We start from the raw sequence: 20512 nt of genomic DNA on the forward strand, positions 1-20512 counted from the left end.
CTTCTCAAGGACATATGGGGGTGAAGCTGGGACTGGAATCCCAGCAGAGTGGCTCGAGGCTGCCCATGAACACCACAAGGCCTCTCATAGCCAGGAGGGCTACACATGCCTGTCTCATCCTGGCACTGTGCATGGCGCATGGTGGGCCTCGGTATACACTTGTCGAGTGAATAATTGCGTGAATGGATGTGAGGCTTTGGACAAGCGACTCAGCCTCTCTGAGTGTCAGTAAAGTGAGGACCCAGCCACCTTTTCTCCAGCGTTGATGGGAAGGGTCCAGTGCGGTGATATTTGAAAGTGCTGTGCTCAGGGCCGGCCCACGGCAGCTGCGGCCACTCTGGGGAGACGGTGCCTCTGAGCTGCTCTGAACTGCCCTGGGAGTGGGGTGTGGCTCTGAGCTGTCTCACTGGCGTGCAGCTGCCCAGCCCCGGGGACAGAGGCAAGTTCCCTCTGCATGGGTGGCTGTGGGGTGTCACCCGTGGTTGGCCTTGGGCTTCCTCTGGGCAAAGCCAGGGGCCAGAGGGGCTGAGGGTGAGCACCGTGACCGAGCTTTTGCGGGACCCCTGCATTCCTGTGGGACGCTCACAGCCTGCTAGGTGGTTCACACACACGTTTTTCTTGTCAGTTCCCCGTGCCCATCTTTCATCCAGGCTCAGGGAGGCGAGGTGACTCATCCAGGTTCCCACAGGCGTGGAGTCTCACCTACCGCCTTCTGAGGGGCCCTCTCCAGTTCCTCACTGTGGGTTCCAAAACTGGAGGCAGATGCCTGGGGAAGAACCAGATCAAGGGCCCCTGGAGGTCTCGGGTGACTCCCGCCTCAGCTGCCCCTGCGTGCTGGGAACCCCCATTCAGATTTGCTCACTTTGTGAACAGCTCTGACAGTAGGCTCTCTGCAGTGGGACACAGGAGATGCAGTTCCATCCCATCCTCTGCCATAGATCTGCTGTGTGGCCTTGAGTAAGTTCCTACCCCTCTCTGGGCCTTGGTGTCTGGCCCCATGAAGTGGGACCATGGGGCTCACCGATACCTGCTGTTCTGTCCTTCCCTTTTAGGGGTAGGGGTATGATTTATGGCTCAGGGCCCAGCCTGGCATTTTCTCAACCCCTTTTGAAGATACTAGGATACTGGGGACTCTCAACCTTGCCAGTTGGGACAACTGGGCTTGGAGTCAAGGACCAGGTCCTCGTCCTAAATAGTCCTGAGACTGAGAAGCACATGGCAGGATGAGGTGGGGCTTGCCAGGGAACCCCCACCAGGTCCATTCCCTCACCCCACCCTGAGAAACTGGGGCTCGGCAGACAGCACCCCGCGTGGGGGGAAGCACTGATTCTGGGGGCCGTGAGATCTGGGTTTGAATGTGAGCTTTGCCACACACCTTTGGCCACTCACCTGGCCTCTCTGAGCCTCAGTGTCCTCACCTGTGAGACAGGAGGTGAAACTTTCCCCCCAAGGCTGAGGTGAGGGTGAAACGCATGTGTGTCTCCGCAGCCACCCGCTGACACTCAGCAGGTCCCTAATGTCACGAGCAGATCTGTTGAGGGGGTGGAAGGGATCAGAGAAAGCTCCGGAAGCCTCGCCAACAGCCCTGGAGGCTGAGTCCAGAAATAGAAGACCCCAGAGGCAGAGGCTCCTGATGGCCAGGCTGGTGTCCGCCAGCCCCCAGGAGGCCACACTGAGCTGGCAGCGGAGGCCTTCCCTCCCTCCTGGGGCTGTTGGCTGTATAAATTACTCGGCAGCCTCTGGGCTAATTTTACCTTCTTGGTTTTCATGAATCATTTCCCATCCGGGGGCGTGTGAGAGAAATGGAAACGGCTCTGCCAACTGGATGACCGGGCGCCAGCCGCAGTGAAGCGCCTGTGCCGAGAGCCCTGCTTGCAGGCTCAGAAGCAAGCACAGGACACCCTGGGATCCCTGAAAGGGCCCCCGAGGGCCGGCTCCTTGCAGCTGTGTCCCTGTGCCTTTGGGTTGTGATTTGGAGTAAATGAGCCACAGCAGGTCCTGGGGCTGGAACTTGGCTAAATCTAAATGAATTTGGAATCAAATGGTTATACCATGATACCATGATGGACATTCAGGTGTGTTTTGACCTCAGTGGGGGACTGGTTTAGCAGAGAGACCCCTGTGGCCCTCTAGGGTGCTTCTTTGTGGCCCAGCTCTGGGAGTTTGCAGGAATGCTGAATTTTCATAGTCACGGAATACCAGAGCTGGTAAGTTCAAGCCGAAAATCAAATCTAACCGCCTCGGGTAAACTGAGGCTCAGAGAGGGGAAGGAATTTATCTCAGGTCAGTGAATCATGGAAGAAGTCAGTTACTTACTGACTGCTTACCATTTTGCTCACGACAACCCTCTGATTATTATTATTCCCATTTTATGGAGGGGTAACTGAAGGCCCAGAAGGTGAAAATAACTTCCGCAGATGACAGTTGTATGTGGTGGAGCCACAATTTGTGCCCACTCCAGAGCCCACATTGTTCCCGACTTCTACACCAAGGTGCCTCTTGGAGTTGGTTTATAAGATCACTGTGAGGTGGTCCTGGAAGCTCCCAGCTCACACTCTCATTTTCTTCTTCCCTCCACCAAGTGTGCATTGAGCCCCTACCAGGGACCGTTCTGGGCCCTGGGGACTTGGGCGCAGCCAGAGCGGACAGAGGCGGGGGCCCCACCGTGGTCCGTCCCCAGCACCCTCCTCTCACCTGAGGCTGGGTTCTCAGAGGACAGCGTCTACACAGCACTCTGGTCTCTGCCATGCAGGCCACACACTCAGCAGCCCAGCCCAGCAGGGGACGTCCCTGAATGACACGGGCTGGCCGGAGATCTGGAAAGTAAGTGCTTTGCCCATTTGGCCATCGTCACCCAACTCTGGCAAATTGTTGCCACGTGAGACCCCCTACCTAGCGTTGCTAGTACTTCTGGTTCTCCAGAGAAGCTGAACATCCATGTTTTTACACGAAATCTTATGTTTCTTTAAAGTTGGCAGCTAAAGCCAAAACAAAAACTGGAAAAAAAAAACCAGCCACTAGCTTGTAAGCTGTGGATCCTTTCCTCTGCTGCCTCTCTACAGACCTGTCTCTGATTAGAGCAAGTCTGTTCTAATCATCCCTCAGGGGCCACCTCTCCTAGGAGGTCCCTTCACTCCCTGACATGGAAGACCCTACCTCACGCTCGACTGCGGTTTATCACCCTCTACACTGCCACCTTGGAGTAGTGGAAAGGGCGTGGGCTTTGACTTGGAGAGTCTCCAGACAGTTACGGTGCGTCCTTATCCAAGCCACTTAACCTCTCTGAGCCTCCATTTTCTGTCTGAAAGACAAGTAAAGTAAAACTGTACTCAGTAGATTGTTGAAAGGACTAAATGCAACCAGACAGGATTTCAGGTCTAACAGGATTAGGCAAAAGTGGAATTTACGGGCTCCACAAAGTGAGAAGTCCAGGAGCATCTACGGCTTCAGGCACAGTTGGATCCAGGGCTCACAGAGTGTCATCAGGACTTGGCCTGTCTGCTTTATTCTGTACTGGCTCCGCTCACAGGCAGGCTGCCTTGTGTGGTGGCACCGTGGCTGGCTGCCAGCAGATCCGTACTTACATTCTGTTTTTTCAGAGTTCCTCTTCCCAGCAGATTCCTCCAAAACCCCCAAACTGCAGCTCTTGATTAACTGGGCCCTTTACCCTTCCCTACACCATTCACTATGATGGGCAGATATAAGCCCTGGTGGGTTGGGCTTTGGGCCAACCAATCAGAGTGAAGCATTTTGAAAAGGGGTCTCCCCAAGGACACCAGGGGGCTTGGTGCCAGAACGGGTAATGGATGCTAGTGGGGAAACCTACAGACATTCTCCCCAGGCTGCAAGCCTCACGAGGTCAGGGACCTAGTTCACCCCAGGTTCCCAGCACCTAGGACAGTGCTTGGTACTCCATAGCATGGAAGAGTCAAGAGCGAATAAATGAGTATCCTCTACGGTATGTGTAGAACACCGGGCACAGAGCCTGGCATCAGCCACATCTGCGCCCCTTTTTCCTCCAGGACCAGGATGAAGGTCTTCTGTCCTTGGTCCTTGCCAGGTTCACGCCCCCCACCCCCCCACCCCAGCGCCCCGCTACAGAGTGTCACGGTTCCGCAGTGTCTTCTCCGGGCGGAGCTTGTCAGCCCAGCCGGAGAAGCCCCAGGACACTGTTTGTTCGGTCCAGCTTGACACACAATCATTATAATAATTAGTGATCACAGCGCCTCGCATTCACAGGTATCCTCCGAAATCATCTCACTCTTTGTTTACTTCTTTATTGCCTGTGTCCAGATAATTTATGCTTGTTACTGTTTCAGGATTGAGCCGCCGGTAGAGCTTCAGTTTCCTCAAATATAAAACGGGGATAGACTCCACCCTGCAGGTTTGCGAAGAGGATTAAGTGAGATAATAAAAAAGTGGAGCACCTGGCCAAGACCTGGCACAAAGCAGGTGCTCAAGAAGGGCCAGGTTCCCTTTGAATCCCCTCAAATCGAGGTCCTAGTTCCCTTTGAATCCCCTCAAATCGAGGTCCTAGTATAAACCCACATGTGTGAGCCTTTCCATGAGTACGTGGGAAGATAATTAATTCTTCATAAACGGCCACTCATGGTACACACACACACACAGACACACCTACACACACACACATAGTTAGGAAAGAACCCCAATCTCTTGGCGTGGATGCTACATGTGGCCAAGACTCCATGGATCAGCAGGACAGTTTCTTACCCCCAGCACAGGAGGGAGACAGCAGGATCATGCACACGGTAGCACCGGTTACTGTGCCTCCAAGTCCCATCGGGTGACACGATGGACCCAGATGGTGACACGATGGACCCAGAGCTCTTACACTGCACTGGAAGAGCTCAGGGCAGAGGGCTCGGCACCTTTTGTAGCAAGCGGTAAAGCAGCTGGTTCCCCTTCCCCGGGGAGCGAGCAGTTGTATGGTAGCATTCATGCTGTGGTCACTGTGACCTACTTAGTTACCTATGTGACTAGCTACGGAAATGGCTCACAGTCAGAGGTCAGAGAATGGTGAGGGCTAACAGTCTGATAAACTCAGCAGGGGACGCTCAGGACCCATGGCGGACCACCCCTTCCATCTCTCTCTCTCTCTCTCTCTCTCTCACACACACACTCACACACACACACACACACACCCCTTACTTGTCCAAAGATGGGATGGTGGCCTGGCCGCCTGGTTCCCTGTTGGAGGTGTTCAAGCGCGCTCAGTGATGATGGACACTGCGGCTTCCAGCCTCTTGCAGTTTAGACTAGCGCTTCTCAAACTCAACTCTGCATACAAATCACTGGGGGAATCTCCTGTTTTAAGGCACACTCTGATTCAGGGGGTCTGGGGTGGAGCTCGGGACTCTGCATTTCTAGCAAGTGCCGTGTGATGGCCCTATTGCTGGTCTGTGGACCACGCCAGGAGAAGCAAAGATTTAGGTGACTTTTGAACTTTCTTTTCATTCTGAGATTCTGGGCAGGACTGGGCGAAAAAACAGCCAGTGAGAACGGCAGGGCCGGATGGAACAAGGAGGGGAGGGAGCTGAAGGAGACTGCAGGAGAGGTGAAGGCTGGCACCAGGTCCACGGGGCCCCCGAGGGCCCTGCAGCCCCTCCCTGCACGGGCCTTTCCCTCCGGGAGTCGTGGTACGGACAGTAGGACCCCTTTCCTTGTGGCCAAAACACCGCGTGGTGTTTCACCAGGTCCCACCTGGCTAAATAGAGGCTCCAGCTCCGTGGGTGGGTGGGTCGGAAGGAATGTAGAGGCGAGGACGCTAAGAGCGCTGTGGAGAGGGGCAGGGAGAGCAGGGCGGGAGAGGGGCTGCGAGCACAGGCTGGAGGGCGGTGGGTTTGTATCTCCCAGAGTCTTCCTCTGGGAGGCCTTGTGCAAGTCACTGCCTCTGGGCCTCCCGTTTCCTCGTCTAGAAAGGAGGGGCCTGGGTGCGTCCTTCAGCTCTAACAGCCTGTAGGAGGCAGTAAGATGCGAGAGCACACCTTCCCCAGCCCTGCCCCTTAAGAGGCAGATTGCTTAAAGTCACACCCCTGCAGGTGTGACTTGGGGGCAGATTGCTTAAAGACTGTGTGCCCTCTGCCTTAGCATCACAGGGGTAAGGAGCGGGGGACACCAGAGGACAAGTCTGGTCTCCCAACAGACCAGACTGCCTGCAAGCAATCAATGCAGGCCATCTCTGATTGTCCTTCAATGAATGTACACATCCAGGCCGTTTTCCATCAAGACCTTCCCTTCCTGCCGCTTTGGCGTCTGCAAGCGTGGCCTCCCTGAGCCCCTGGTAGCTCAGCCCAGAGACCCTACGCCGCTTGCAGCCGGACCCAGCGCTCCCAGCACAGCCCTTCTCCCCCAGCCTTGTGTGGATGACTTGGTGCTTGGAATCCTGGAGCCAGGTGGGACTCAGGGAATTTGTCTGGACTTCAGGGTCCCCCTCCGTGGGGACTGCAGGTGGCTGGAAGGAGCCCCGACCCCCACCCCTGCCCACCCTCCCTCCATCAGCAGATGCAGTCTTCCCTTCTGTTCCACTCGCTGGCATGCTGGGAGGGGAGGTGGCAGGGTAGCCTGGGACTTCTTTTTTAGACTATTAATACTGATATGTACTCTAAAAACTTTTTTACTCTACAAAAAAGATAGAAGAGTATAATAAGGTTCCAGGTACCTATCACCCAGCCTCAACAACTGACAACTCCTAGGCATTACTAATCTATTTTTTAAATTAGAAATGCATGGATCTGGTGTAAAATTCAGTGAGAACTTTCCTCCCTCAGCTGGCAATCCCAGGAACAGCAGCTGTCATAGCCTAGAGCTATTCTGTGCATACATAAGCACATATGAATGTGTATGTCCTTCTAATTTTATTAAAACGGGGTATGTTTATTTTATGTAACACACATTTATATAGCCTACTCAGTTTGTGTCAGACACCATTCTAGGTAGATAACAAATACTAACTCATTTAATCCTCATAACAGCCTTACCACGTAGGTGCTATTAATACCTCCAGGTACAGAGAGGTTAAGGAACTCCCTGGACACCACACGGTGGTTGGCGCAGTTGGGGGTTGAACGTCGTCAGCCTGGTCTCAAACCGCCATTTTCTGCTGCCTCTCAAATTATACAAAGTCTTCTTTACCAAGATTTTGTTTTCCCCACGAATTATGTAATCCATTCAACATGTGTGTATTGTGTGCTTCACTTTGCACCAGGCATTCTTCTAGTGGCAGAGGATACAGCAATGAACAAAACAGATAAATATCTCTGCCTTCCTGGACTTTACATTCTTGTCGGGGAGACAGCCAGCCAGGAATATAAATAAGTACTGCATATATTTGACAGTGCATAGTGCTCTGGAGGAAAATGAAGCAAGGAAGGAGGGGTAGAAAGCGTAAGGGGGCTGCAATTTTATATAGGTGGCCAGAGAATGTGATATTCAGCAAAGGGCTGAAGGGCGTGAAGGAGTGAGCCCTGTGGGTCCCTGGGGGAAGAGCATTCCAGGCAGAGGGAACAGCCAGTGCAAAGGCTCAAGACGAAGCGTGTCTTGTTGCAGGCTGTGCAAGGCAGCCCCTGGGGCTGTGGTGGGCGTGAAAGGGGAGTGGGAGGAGATGAGTTCCAGAGGGCGTGAGGGCAGACTGGGTCCGGCTGGCACTGGCACGCCGCTGAAGAGCTTTGCTCTTTGCTCTGCGTGAGGTGGGGCTCTGAGGAGGGTTTCGAGCTGGGGGCCATCTGATCTGACCTAGGTTGTAATGGGTTCACCCTGGCTGTGGGGTGGAGAACGGACAGTAGGGGCAGAGTGGAAGCAGGGGATGGAGTTTGTTCCGTCAGTTCCTTCTTTGAAACAGCTGCCTGTTGTATGGTTATGCTATGAGTTATTTAACCAACCTCCAGATGGACACGCTGGTTGTTCCTTGCGCTTCCAGACAGTGCTGCAATGAATACCCTTACACATGTGTCTCGGAGAAACTCCTAGAAGTGGAATTGCAGGATCAAAGATTATGTGCATTTCTGAAAGTTTCCCAGTGCCAAACTGCTCTCCCTAGAGGTACCAGTTTTACACTCCCACCAGCAGTGCATCAGAGAGAGAGCTCAGGTTATAGCTGCAGGTCAGATCTTGGGCTTAGGGGAGAGGGGTGGCTGGGGGTGTAATGCTGCAGCCCCTCCCTTTGCCCCTTTGTAGTCCAAGGCACCATCGGGGAGGATGCTTTACAGAGGCACAGCCAGAGTTCCGATCCCAGCCCCAGTGGACATGCGGGTAGGCGGAGCCTGCACCTTTGGCAGGGTAGGGTACCAGTGAGGATGGCTATGGCCGCATGTAACAGAGACACTGTCCTAGTCAGGCTTGAGTAAAAAGAAGTAACAGGAAGTGCAGAAGTAGGGCAGATATCAGGACCCGTTGATTTAACGCCTTAACCATGCCATTTAAAGTCCCCATCTCTGGTATGTTTTCCAATACCGAACAAACCATGCTCTGATACTTCAACACCAACTGAAACTAACTATCCAGAATGAGCACAGATCCCACAGGTTGCCGGCCCACTCCCTCAAGATTGTTCCCACTTCAAACACCACTTGCAAGTCCTGGGCCAACCATACTTCTGACCAACATAAATCAGGGGTTTCCACATCCCCCTCCCCAGGTTCTATAACTCCCTAGAACAATTCACAGAACTCAGGAAAGTGCTTTACTTACTATTTTTGGTTTATTATAAAGGATACAACTCAGGAACAGCCAGATGGAAGAGATGCACAGAGCAAGGTATGGGGAGAGGGGCGTGGAGCTTCCATGCCCTTTCCAGGCGCGCTACTCTCCCAGCACCTGGACGTGTTCACCAACCACGAAGCTCTCTGAATCTTAAGAATTTTTATAGAGTTCAGTCTTTACCCCCACCCCCAAGTCAGTGGATGGGACTGAAAGTTCTATCTCTAATCTCTTGGTCTTTCTGGTGATCAGCCCCATCTTAAGTCTATCAAGGGGCCCCATCCTAAGTCACTTCATTAGCATCAACTCAGGTGTGACAGCAAGGGGCTCCTTGTGAATAACAAAAGACACTCCTATTGGGAAATGCCAAGGGTTTTAGGAGCTCTGTTCCAGGAGCTGGGGACAAGACCAGATATACTTATTACTATACCACACCTTTCCGCTGCTCTGCCGTGCTAGGTCATCCTAAGGGTGATTCCTGCCGGGGTCCTCCGCAGGACATGGCAGCCATTTGCAAGAAAGGCTGCGTGCTTCCCCCCCACCCCCCACCCCGCGAGGGTAGGGCAGTAGGTCCAGTGAGGAAGGTGTAGCATCTGAACAAAGTCCAATTCCATTAGTGGGAGGAAAGGGGGAATGGGATCCAGGTAAGCCACTAGCAGTATCCGCTGTAAGAAGCAAACTCATAAAAAAGGGTGCCATCCTTCACCAGCTTCTCCATTTGACTCACGAACCTTTACACTGTTTCTTCCAACTCCTTATCAAAGTCTTACCATCATGGAGTAAACATATTACCTCTAAAAGGTTCTGCAGGAGGAACCACCTTGGGAGAATGTGTTCTGCAGGCCTCAGCCAGCTGGACCACCGATGCTCACAGGAAAATCGAGCAGAAACTAGAGGGTTTCCCTATGCTCCTTGGCCCCCACCTCCAGAACCTCCCCCACTATGGACAGCAGCATTAGTCTGAGGACTAGCCCAGACTCCAAGAGCCGGAGGTGTGCTTGGACCCATCAGTCCTCAGCTATGTGGCCAGTCCGGTGGCCACCCCAGCAGCCATTCAGCTGTTGGTTATACAGTTAAAACCAGAGGCAGGTACATTTGTTCCAAATGCCGAACCCACACTGACATCATTATCATCCCAAGGCCACAGCTTACATTAAGGCTCACTGGTGTTTTACATTCTGAGGGTTTGGACAAATGTATAATGACATGTATCCACCATTATAGTATCATACAGAGTAGTTTCACTGCCCTAAAAATCCTCTGTGCTCTGCCTGTTCACCCCCCACCCTCTTACCCCTGGCAATGACTGATCTTTTTACTCTCTCCATCGTTTTGCCTTTTCCAGAATGTCATAGAGTTGGAATCACACAGGATGTAGCCTTTTCAGATTGGCTTCTTTCACTTCATAACTTTCAGTTTTTCTTTAACAGTATGTTGAGCCTGTTTCCGTGTCAATAAATATTCTTCTAAAGCACTGTTAATTGCTGTGTAATATTTCATTGTGTGTTATGTATTAACTTCTCCCCTGTTTTCGAGGTTTAAGTTGTTTCCTGTTTTTTGCTACTAAAAATAGTGTTGCAGAGGAAAGCCTTGTGGGTAAATCTTTGCACACAACTTAATTATGTCCTTAGGATAAATTCCTAGATTTGGGACTGCTCCTACAAAGGTTTTGCTCATTTCAAGGCTTTTCATACGCATTGCCAAATTGCCCTGCAGAAAGATTACACCGATTTCTATTCTAACTAGTAGGGTATGTAGGGTATTTCCCCCACACACTTGCCAACTCTGACTAGTATCAAGATTTTTAATCTTTGCCAGTTTAATAGAGGAGAAATTATATTTATTTGTTTTAACTTATATTTATTTGAGTATTAGAGTTTTGTGATTTTCCATAAAGCAGATTGGCCATTTGTCTCTTTTCTTTTGCAGATTGCTTTTTCACGTTCTTTTCCATTTTATTTTTCCATTGGGATAAGCATCTTTATAGTATAGATTTATTAAAAGTGTTTCTCTATTAAGGGTATTGACTACTCGTGAAGGCCCTCTTTTATTATTTTTTTTTAATATAAATTTATTTATTTATTTTGGGCTGTGTTGGGTCTTCGTTGCTGCGCACGGGCTTTCGCTAGTTGTGGCGAGCGGGGGTTACTCTTCGTTGTGGTGCGCAGGCTTCTCACTGCGGTAGCTTCTCTTGTTGTGGACCACAGGCTCTAGGTGCGCGGGCTTCAGTAGTTGTGGCATGTGGGCTAAGTAGTTGTGGCTGGAGGGCTCTAGAGCGCAGGCTCAGTAGTTGTGGCGCACGGGCTTAGTTGCTCCGTGGCATGTGGGATCTTCCCGGACCAGGGCTTGAACCCGTGTCTCCTGCATTGGCAGGCGGATTCTTAACCACTGTGCCACCAGGGAAGCCCAAGGCCCTCTTTTAATGTCAAAAAATTTCACCAACAGGCTCACCTGATGTGTGCTACACGTTTAAAATAATAAATAAAATGGACGATAAGAAGAACTAATATCTATAGAGTACCTATTATATGCCAGGCACTGTGCTCTGTAAAGCAGCCCTATGAGGTAGGATCTGATATCTGTCCCATTGGACAGATGAGAAAACCGAGGTGGAGCAGGTAGTGAATTTTCTCAAGGTTACACAGCTTGTTGAGTGGCTGTGCTGGTATCAGTTGGTTAACAAAACACATGGTGCCATAGGGCTTCTATGAATCAATAACACTGTTAAATAAATTTACCTTTAGTTCATCGCAAAAGTATCTACATACATTTGCAAATCTGTCTTATGTTCAAGGCATATAATCTGTTCTTTCCATAGGCAGAGCTTGCTGGACATATAAAATCCTGTAATAATTCCATGCTTTCCCCCAATTATCCCCATGGTTTACTGTTAAGAAACATGTTGGAACTTTCATTTTTCAGGAAGGGGAAACTGAGGCTCAGGGCGAGGCAGGAACTTGCTCAGGATCACCTAAAAAGTTTATGGCACAGGGCCTTCCCTGGTGGCGCAGTGGTTAAGAATCTGCCTGCCAATGCAGGGGACACGGGTTCGAGCCCTGGTCCGGGAAGATCCCACATGCGGCCGAACAACCAAGCCCGTGCACCACAACTACTGAGCCTGCGCTCTACAGCCCGGGAGCCACAGCTGCTGAAGCCCGTGCGCCTAGAGCCCGTGATCCGCAACGGGGGAGAGGCCATCGCCATGAGAAGCCCGCACACCGCAAGGAAGAGTAGCCCCCACTTGCTGCAACTAGAGAAAAGCCTGCACGCAGCAACGAAGACCCAACGCAGCCATGAATAAATAAAGAAATAAAAGTTTATGGCACAGTCAGGACTGAGAGCCAAGGCTTGGGATACCCAGCCCAGGTCACTGTGTAACTCGGGCCAGCCCCCTCACTGCGTGTCCCTTTGTCATCGGGGAGACAACACAGAATGCTGCGGGGGTACAAGAGCAGGCCTGCCAGGTTCTCCTGGTGCTAGCCTCTAGGGTACCCAAGTGGGTACAGGCCCCTGGTCCTCTGGCCACACTGGCTGCTGGGCATTCCAGGACCCTGGCAACCTGCCAAGAGTGAAAACAGAGCTGCAGGCTCCTGAGCCGCGTTCTGCCCCCTCCTCTTGGGTCTGCATCTCATTGCTGGGTTTGCAACATGCCTAATCTCTGCGGGTGCAGACTCAGAGGAGCCAGCTGAGAGGGAGCATTGCCAGCAGCTTGGAGTCCTCTACGAGGCCTGCTGACCCCCCACCCCCACCCCACCCTCCCCTAAGCCCCTCTCTGGGCAAGCAGGGCCAGAGCAGTCTGCGGAAACAGTTGCTGGAGCTTCACCTGGCTGGGGCCATACCGTGCCCGCTGAGCTGGACCTAATGAAGGACACAAGCCCGTGTTCTCCCTCTCTTCCCAAATGGAAGTTCATTCAGTCCTGCCACATCCCATCTTCTCCCTCCCTGCCCCCATGGCCTTCACTACAGACACAGAAAGGAGTTGTAATACACACCAGTTATGTAAGTGAGAGTTGATTCTGGTTCTCCAGGCAGCTGGACCCCTCCAAGAATGAAAAGAACTTAATTGTGCAGCCAGTCAATAAATAGGTATCAAATAATGAGTACTTTGTAACCCATCGTGTTTCCCTTTTTGCCTTAGCTGCCAGGAGGCTCAGAACTGAATGGAAAGCTAGATCACTAAACATCTTACCACAGATTCTGTGTATAATTGGCATCACTCCTCTCCATGAGGTCTCTGGTTGTTCAACTGTCCTGCTGAGTGTGAGTTTATGTTATAAATCGTCACCATTTTTTTAATGGGATGAAGGTGGGATGTAAATGAAAAATAAGACATGAAAGTAAGTGGCCCACAGACATCTCTACTTTGAGATTCAAATGAATGCTTTTTTTTTATAAGGGGATGTTTTCCCCAGGACCATTTAAGACTTAGAAAAATGTCTGTGTGCCTCTTCCCTCTGTCTCTCTGAGTCTCCCTTTCCACCTTTTTTCTCCGATTTCCTCTCCTCTCCCTCTTCCCCTCCAGCCTTTATTCCCTTACTATTGCCTACTTCTCCCTCCTTTCCTTCCCCGCCAGTCTCTCTTCCCTCCATCCCCCCTCTCCTTTCTCTTCCTGCTCACCCCCTTGCCTCTGGCAGCCAGTTTAGAGCAAGTAAGGGATTAATATCCCTTACAAACCCTTAGCACTTGGCTCTTTCCAAGACCTTGACCCAGCCTTTGTCTCAGTGATTTCTCTGGGGCAATTTTGATTATTTCCATTTTACCAAGGAAGACACTAAGGCCTAGAGAGTTGAAGTCATATGCCCATGGTTGCACAGCTTATACTTTACACTTATTATCAAATTCAGGCTCCAGGCCTCAGGAGTCTAATCCCATCACACTCTCACTGTCCCTCACTGCCTCTCGATGCCAGCCTCCCCCACCTTGCCTGGCAGAGGTCACGAGAAAGTACCCCATGAAGAGGGTTCAAAACGATAACCCACCCACCCTATCTCCCCCTCTGAGGTCTCTTACAGAGTTGAGATACTCAAAGGGGCGAGAAGAACATATTGGTGGGAGACAGTGAGTTATGACGGGTCATTGGGTCATGAATTAACTTGGCAAACATTTATTGAGAATATGCTATGTGATAGGCAAGGCTGAGACCCGGGTAAGGCAAGCAAGGCACCTAGAGGTGCAAAACTGAAGGAGGCACTCAGTCTCAGGTGCCAGTCCTGCAAGCGCATGACCCTGAGAATGGGTGCCTCCTTAAAGTTTATGCCCTAGCATATGGCTTGTCTTTCACTTGTTCTGCCCTGACGTCAGGCACTCACTGTTACAAGTGCTGGCCATTCAGTGGTGAGCAAAAAGGCCTGCCCTCTGCCCTTGGGGAGCTTCTAATCTATTATGGGAAACAGATATTCATCAAATAATCATACTGACAGAAGACTGCTCTAAGAGTGACAAGTGCCATGAGGAAAGGGACATGGGGCTAGAGAGGGTATTATGGATGGGGGGGACAGTGAGGGCTGAAGAATAGGTAGGAGTTTTCCAGGTATGTTCCAGGTGGAATACACAGCAAGTTCACGGGTCCCCCTGGCAGGGTGGAGCATGGCATACAGGTGAAGCCGGGGGAGGGCAGAGGGGCTAGAACAGGAGAGCTCAATGCAAAATGGTCCCAAGCAGTCAGTTCCTATGATAGTGGCAGAGTCTGCAAATGACTGACTTAAAATAAATCCAATCCAAAGGAGAGAATTCAAAGCCACTCCTTAATGATGTCACACATACCCATCTTCCTGATGAGCTTTATTCAGTGGATGTATAGAGACGGTGCCTAGCTCCCTAGCTCCCTCCAAACACGTCTCTGTCTGTTTAATACAGCAACGTCTGTGATAGAATCTAATACTTGACACATTTTCCCGATGAAGAAATGGAAGCACAGAGAAGTTAGCCTGCTGCCCAGGTCAGCTCGGGCTGTCATAACAAAATGCCATAAACTGGGTGGCTTACACACCAGACACTTATTTCTTACAGTTCAGGAGGCTGGGAAGTCCAAGATCACGGTGCTGGCTAATTTGGTTCCTGGTGAAGGCTCTCTTCCTGGCTTGCAGACTGTTGCCTTCCTACTGTCCTCACCTGGTGGAGAGAGAGGGGGCGCTCTGGTGTCTCTTCCCCGTCTTTAAGGGCACCAGCCTTATTAGATTAGGGCCCCATCCTTGTGACCTCATTTAACCTTTATCACCCCCTCACAGGCCCTGTCTCCAAATACAGGCACACACTGCGGGTTAGGGCATCCAACATAGGGATTATGGATTTATTTTTTTTTTTTTTCTGAGGGGGCACATACAAACATTCAGTCCTTAACACCTGCCCAGGGTCACAGAGCCAATAGCTGGCACTTGAACACAAGCAGTGGGCTCTAGGAGCCCAGGCTCCTAAACTCTAGACCAGCTGTCTCAGGATGTGTTGCGTGTAAATGTTGTCCATGCAGTTGAGAAGTGCTCCTTAGGGCAGGGGTGTTGTGACCGTTTATAAATCCACTGGGTCCTGCCCCCACCTGGCAGCTGCACCTATGGGCTGAGTCCTGAACCCACCCCAGGGTGATTCGGGTGATACTTCTAGAAAAAGACTGGACTGAGGGTGTGGCGTGAAAGTGAACCAGTCCTGAAACAAAACGCTTACATTTCGGGGTCCTGCTGTTTCCCATTTACTCAGAGGAGGCCCTAGGCTCCAGTGCAGACTTCGCCAGGAATGGGCTGCGTGACCTTGGGCGAGTCACCGGACGTCTTCCAGCTCTAAGTTCCTGCCTCGCTGACTCCCAACCCCTGCCCACCTCACGGGTGGCTTGGGGGCCACTTCGTGGGCTATGAGGTCAGCCAAATACCAACCTTGGCGCCCCTCGAAGACGCCGGTCCCCACCCTAGGCCGCGCAGGTGGGGAAGGGGCGGGCTTGCGGTGCGTGGCCAGCGACTTGGGTGTCGCTGGCGCTCTGGCCGCGCCCCAGGCCGCGCTGCCGCCGTACCGAGTGGGCTGCGGAGGCTGGGAGGGCGCGCGGTGGGCCGCGGGGCCCAGCCTCCCCGGCGCTATCATCCTCACCAGACGCCCGCGAGGCGCCCCCCGGCCCGCGTGGGGGCCGAGGCCCGCGGGAGGGGCTGGAATTCCTCCCAGGCGGGGCCCCCTCCCGCCGCCCCTCCCGGGCGCCCGCTTCCTCTCGCTCCCCGCGCGCCCCCCTCCCGGCCGCCAGCCAACTGCGTGCCCCCGGGGCCGGCAAGAAGCCACATGCCCCCGCAAGGAATGCCGGGCATGGCGGGCGGGGGGCGGGCGCTGGGCAGGGCCGGGCTGGGCAGGGAGCACCCCGCCGGGAAGGTTGGTGAGAGGGAGAGAGCGAGCCCGCGCCCTCCCCGGCCCTCCGCACCGCCCCTGCTCCCGGCCGGTGCGCAGTGCCGGCCGGATCTCGGGATCTCACACTTTCCCAGCCGGACACGCAGCCGGGATGACCCGCGGGCTTCAGGAGCTGGGGGTCCCAGGGGGGGCGGTGGGGGGCTGGGACGGGGCTTCTCGGCCCGGCCCGGGCCTCCCCCGCCCCCCTCCGCGCGCCCCCAGTCCCCGCCGGCTCGGAGAAGGGGGCAGGCCGTCACGTTTCCCCACACCCCTCCCGCTGCCGGCGGCTTTGGGGCCCCGGTGGGGAGCAGGGGGCTGATTAGCCGAGGAGCAGGGGTGTGGCCAGCGGGGCCCCGGGTAGTGAGTCACACACGCTGCTCGCCCAGTCCGGGGGCCGAGCGTGCTCCCAGCCCGAGCTGAGCGCTGTTCTGGCCAGAAGAGTGTCCCCGGGCTTGGCATGAGGACCCTGGGGTGCCAAGGGAGGGGCTGAAGCCCAGCGCGGTGGTGGAGGAGGGCGGTAAGCTGCGGGCTAGGGAGACTCCCCTAGAGAGAGCTGGGTGGGGCTTGGAGTCAGGGCCGGCCCACACGGGGACCCCCAGGCCCCGCCTGTACCTGCTCTGAGCTGGCGAAGCGAGCCTGGCTGCATTCCCTGGCAGCCCCTGGGTGAGGGGCTGTGCAGCCAGGCGCTCGGGGCCCATTTCATCTGCCTGCCCCCTTTGGCCCCAGCTGGACTTGAGTCGATCCCTCCCCTGCTCCCCATTGCAGGGTTTTGTGCAGAGGCTCCTGTGGGTCCCTCGTACCCTTTGCCCTTTGGTCTTGGGGTACAGGCTGTGCTTCTCAGCCCTGCCTCCTGGCCTGAGCTACTCCCGGCCCCTGACCCCATGGGGCTGGTGGCTCCAGTCGTCCCCAGGACCAGCCCGGGATAGAAATGGCATTTCCTCTTGGCCGGGCTACAGCTGTTTTTGTTGTCTGTGTTCTCAAGCGCTTCCTCTGGGGATGGCAGGGAGGGTAACCAGACTCCAGGAGACCCCCGCTTGCCCTCTCTGCCACTCACCCCTCTTCCCCTGTCTCTTTGATCCTCTTCCTGTGGTGGTCCCGCCTTCGCGTCCCCAGGACAGAATGACTGAGAACATGAAGGAGTGCTTGGCGCAGACCAAGGCAGCCGTGGGGGAGATGGTGACGGTGGTGAAGACAGAGGTCTGCTCACCGCTCCGCGACCAGGAGTATGGCCAACCCTGGTGAGGCCTCAATGTGGGGACAGGCGAGGGAGAAGGGGGGGAGCATTGCTGGGCTGGGTTGATGGGAGACCCTGGGAAGACATCCCATGCTTTACTCATCTTCCATACTCTGCTCTGGGCAACTCCTAGGACCAGGGGTGAGCACAGGCTCTAGAAAAACCCAAGTAGTGGCCCAAGAAAGCCTGAACCCAGGTCTCAGGACTCCTACCTTTCCACTACCCACTGCACTGAACAAGCAGGTGGGCTGGGGTTCCTCCACCTGCCTCACATCCGGTCACGTCCTCGGTTTCCCTGCCCACCAGCCTCTCACTCTGATCGCTTTGTGCTTTCTCTACTGGCCCCTGTCCTGGCCAGCTCTAGGAGACCAGACCCCTCCGCCATGGAAGTGGAGCCCAGGAAACTGAAGGGGAAGCGTGACCTCATCATGCCCAAAAGCTTCCAGCAAGTGGACTTCTGGTGTAAGTGGAGCTTGGGGCTACTCTTGGCCACTCTGCGTGCCCTTCACCCCCCACCCCACCCTCCATCCCATCTCTGCTTAGGGAATTTGCAGTGAGAATACTGAAGATAGACACTCACCTATTATGTACCAGACACAGGTCCAGGCCTCAGTTAATCCTCACCATTAGCCACTGAGGTGTCCATTATTTGGTCCCATTTTCCAGGGGAGGACACTGAGACTTGGTGAGGGTTAAGTACCACCTGCGTCAGGTCCCACAGCTCACAGATGCACAGCTGCAATTCAAACCCAGACCTATTTGACTCCAGTCATGATCTTTCTTCTGTTTTTTCAAACTGGCTTCCTTGGTGTTGGTGGGTGTGTCCTTTGAGTCCCCAGGGAAGGGAGTGAGTTATCACTACTGAAGACTCAGGGGCCTGTGACTGGCTGGGGTGGAGCCAGGGCCGGGACTCCCGAGTCCCATGCTGTGTACTTTCCACTGGCTTACGCTGTCCTCAGGGTGGGCCTCCCATCAGCCCCTCAGCCACCTCCATGGGGGTCCTACCTCCCAACTGAGGCTCTCTTTCCTCTTTCCATCCCTCCAGTCTGCGAGTCCTGCCAGGAGTACTTTGTGGATGAGTGCCCGAACCATGGTCCCCCGGTGTTTGTGTCCGACACGCCGGTGCCTGTGGGCATCCCAGACCGGGCGGCCCTCACCATCCCCCAGGGCATGGAGGTGGTCAAGGAAGCCAGTGGGGAGAATGACGTGCGTTGCATAAATGAGGTCATCCCCAAGGGCCACATCTTCGGCCCCTATGAGGGGCAGATCTCCACCCAGGACAAATCAGCTGGCTTCTTCTCGTGGCTGGTGAGTGTCTCCCGGGCTGTGCCTCGGAAAAGGGTGCCACGAACATGGAAGGAAACCAGCAGGGGGAGCCATACGCTGGCCCAGCCTGGCCCAGAGCTTTTCTGCCATCACTCCTGGACACGTGGATGATGGATCTTGCTGTCCCCTTGCCCCTGTGACCCTTGGTAGCCAAGGGCCATGCGGAGGAGCCCCATCTGGCAGTAGTCAGCGGAATCAGTGGTGGGGCAATTTCTCCATGAACCCTCGTGCGTGTGTCTGGCGGGCCATTCTATGACATTTATGAAGGGTTTACCCCAGCCCTCCTCTGGAGTGGGTGACCTGGAGCTGGGACTGTGGGGATGCATAGCATGACGTTCAGCTAAAAAAGCAGTAATATCCAATGCTAGAGGTAAAGCTTCCAACAAGACAGGCACGGTCCCTGCCCTCTGGGAGTGGACAGTCTGGTGGGGAGCACAGGCAGTGAACAAATACATGCACATGTGACAAATTGCTACTGAAGGGGGAATACAGAACGCTCTGGGTACACAGGGAGATGGCAGCGTTCACAGAGCTCTGGGATTTGGGGCCTGGAGCCTGAGTTCATCATGTCAGCCAGGTTTGCTAATTACTATCTAATGTGACCTTGGATGAGTCATTGAACCTCTCTGTGCCAGGATAATCATGGCTGATGGTGAAGATGAAATGAGTCAACGCTGCAAAGTTCTTAGAATCGTGCTTGCCTTTAGTAAGCACGCAGTGACTGTCAGCTATTATTGTTGTTCTTGGCCTACTTGAGGGGTTTGGTCAAGACTTCCTCTGGTCTGAGACTTGAAGAATGAGTAGCAGTTAGTAGAAGGGGGATGGAAAAATGCTCCATGTAGGCAGAACAGCTGAGAGAGAGGAACCTAAGAAGTCCGGTGGGGCAGCAGCAGTGAGCCTGAGAGGCAGAGCGGCGAGAATTGGCAGGAGAGGGAGGTGGGAGCCAGATCATGCTGTGTTTCATAGGCCATGACAAGTGCATCCTTCGTCCTGTGGGTCAGGGGAAGCCATCGGAACGTTTCAAGCAGGGGTGTGACATGGTGGGTTGCAGAATGGAGAATTGGGATTCTAGGTAAAAGGCTGGAGTGGGAGTTCACATCTGGAAAGATGGTGGCTTAAACTCAAGTGCTAAAGGTGGGCACGTCTGAGAGAGATTTAGCGGGGAGAATCCCCTAGATTCGTTGATAGACAGGATGTGAAGGTGAGGAAGAGGGATTTTCAGATTCGAAAATTATCAATGATGACTTTCAGGCACCAAACTTGACCACAGATAGGGGGACATGGGACAGTAGAGAGAGGCAGGCTGGGGGTAGGAAGATGATTCATTTATCTTTAAATAAACACGTCTTGAAGGTCTGCTTTGTGTCAAGCACTGGGCTGGCTCTGGGGACGCAATGGTGGACCAGATCAGACATCAGTCCTGCCCTCATAGAATTTACTGTGAGGAAGATGGAAGAAATTAAAGAATAAGATAAGCCTCAATAAATGTAACATTATGGGGCTTCCCTGGTGGCGCAGTGGTTGAGAGTCCGCCTGCCGATGCAGGGGACGGGGGTTCATGCCCCAGTCCGGGAAGATCCCACATGCCGCGGAGCGGCTGGGCCCGTGAGCCATGGCCGCCGAGCCTGCGCGTCCGGAGCCTGTGCTCCGCAAAGGGAGAGGCCACAACAGTGAGAGGCCCGCGTACCGCACAAATAAATAAATAAATAAATAAAAATAAATGTAACATTATGACTCTGAAAGGTAACGGAGAGACAGTGGGGCTAGGAGAAAAGTGATCAACCAAGGGATTTGATGGGGCCAGGAGTCGGGGAAGGCTTCCTAACAGTTGAGCTGTGATTGAAGGAAGAGAATTCCCACCGGGTGATGATTGGTGAGGGG

General features: G+C 53.5%; 1 protein-coding gene across 1 annotated transcript in view; it reads left to right on the plus strand.

Annotated features, from left to right (window-relative positions):
* Positions 1-16410: 16410 nt before the first annotated feature.
* PRDM11 (PR/SET domain 11) overlaps positions 16411-20512 on the plus strand; it is a 48802-nt gene continuing 44700 nt past the window's right edge. The window contains exons 1-4 of the mRNA XM_029208501.1: positions 16411-16588; positions 17185-17309; positions 17664-17767; positions 18351-18613. Coding sequence (XP_029064334.1) covers positions 17191-17309; positions 17664-17767; positions 18351-18613 — 486 coding nt within the window. The 5' untranslated portion in view covers positions 16411-16588; positions 17185-17190. The remainder of the gene's footprint in view (positions 16589-17184; positions 17310-17663; positions 17768-18350; positions 18614-20512) is intronic.

Source organism: Monodon monoceros, unplaced genomic scaffold (assembly GCF_005190385.1).
Source record: "Monodon monoceros isolate NGI ecotype Baffin Bay Population unplaced genomic scaffold, NGI_Narwhal_1 Super_Scaffold_7, whole genome shotgun sequence".
Lineage (NCBI taxonomy): Eukaryota > Metazoa > Chordata > Mammalia > Artiodactyla > Monodontidae > Monodon > Monodon monoceros.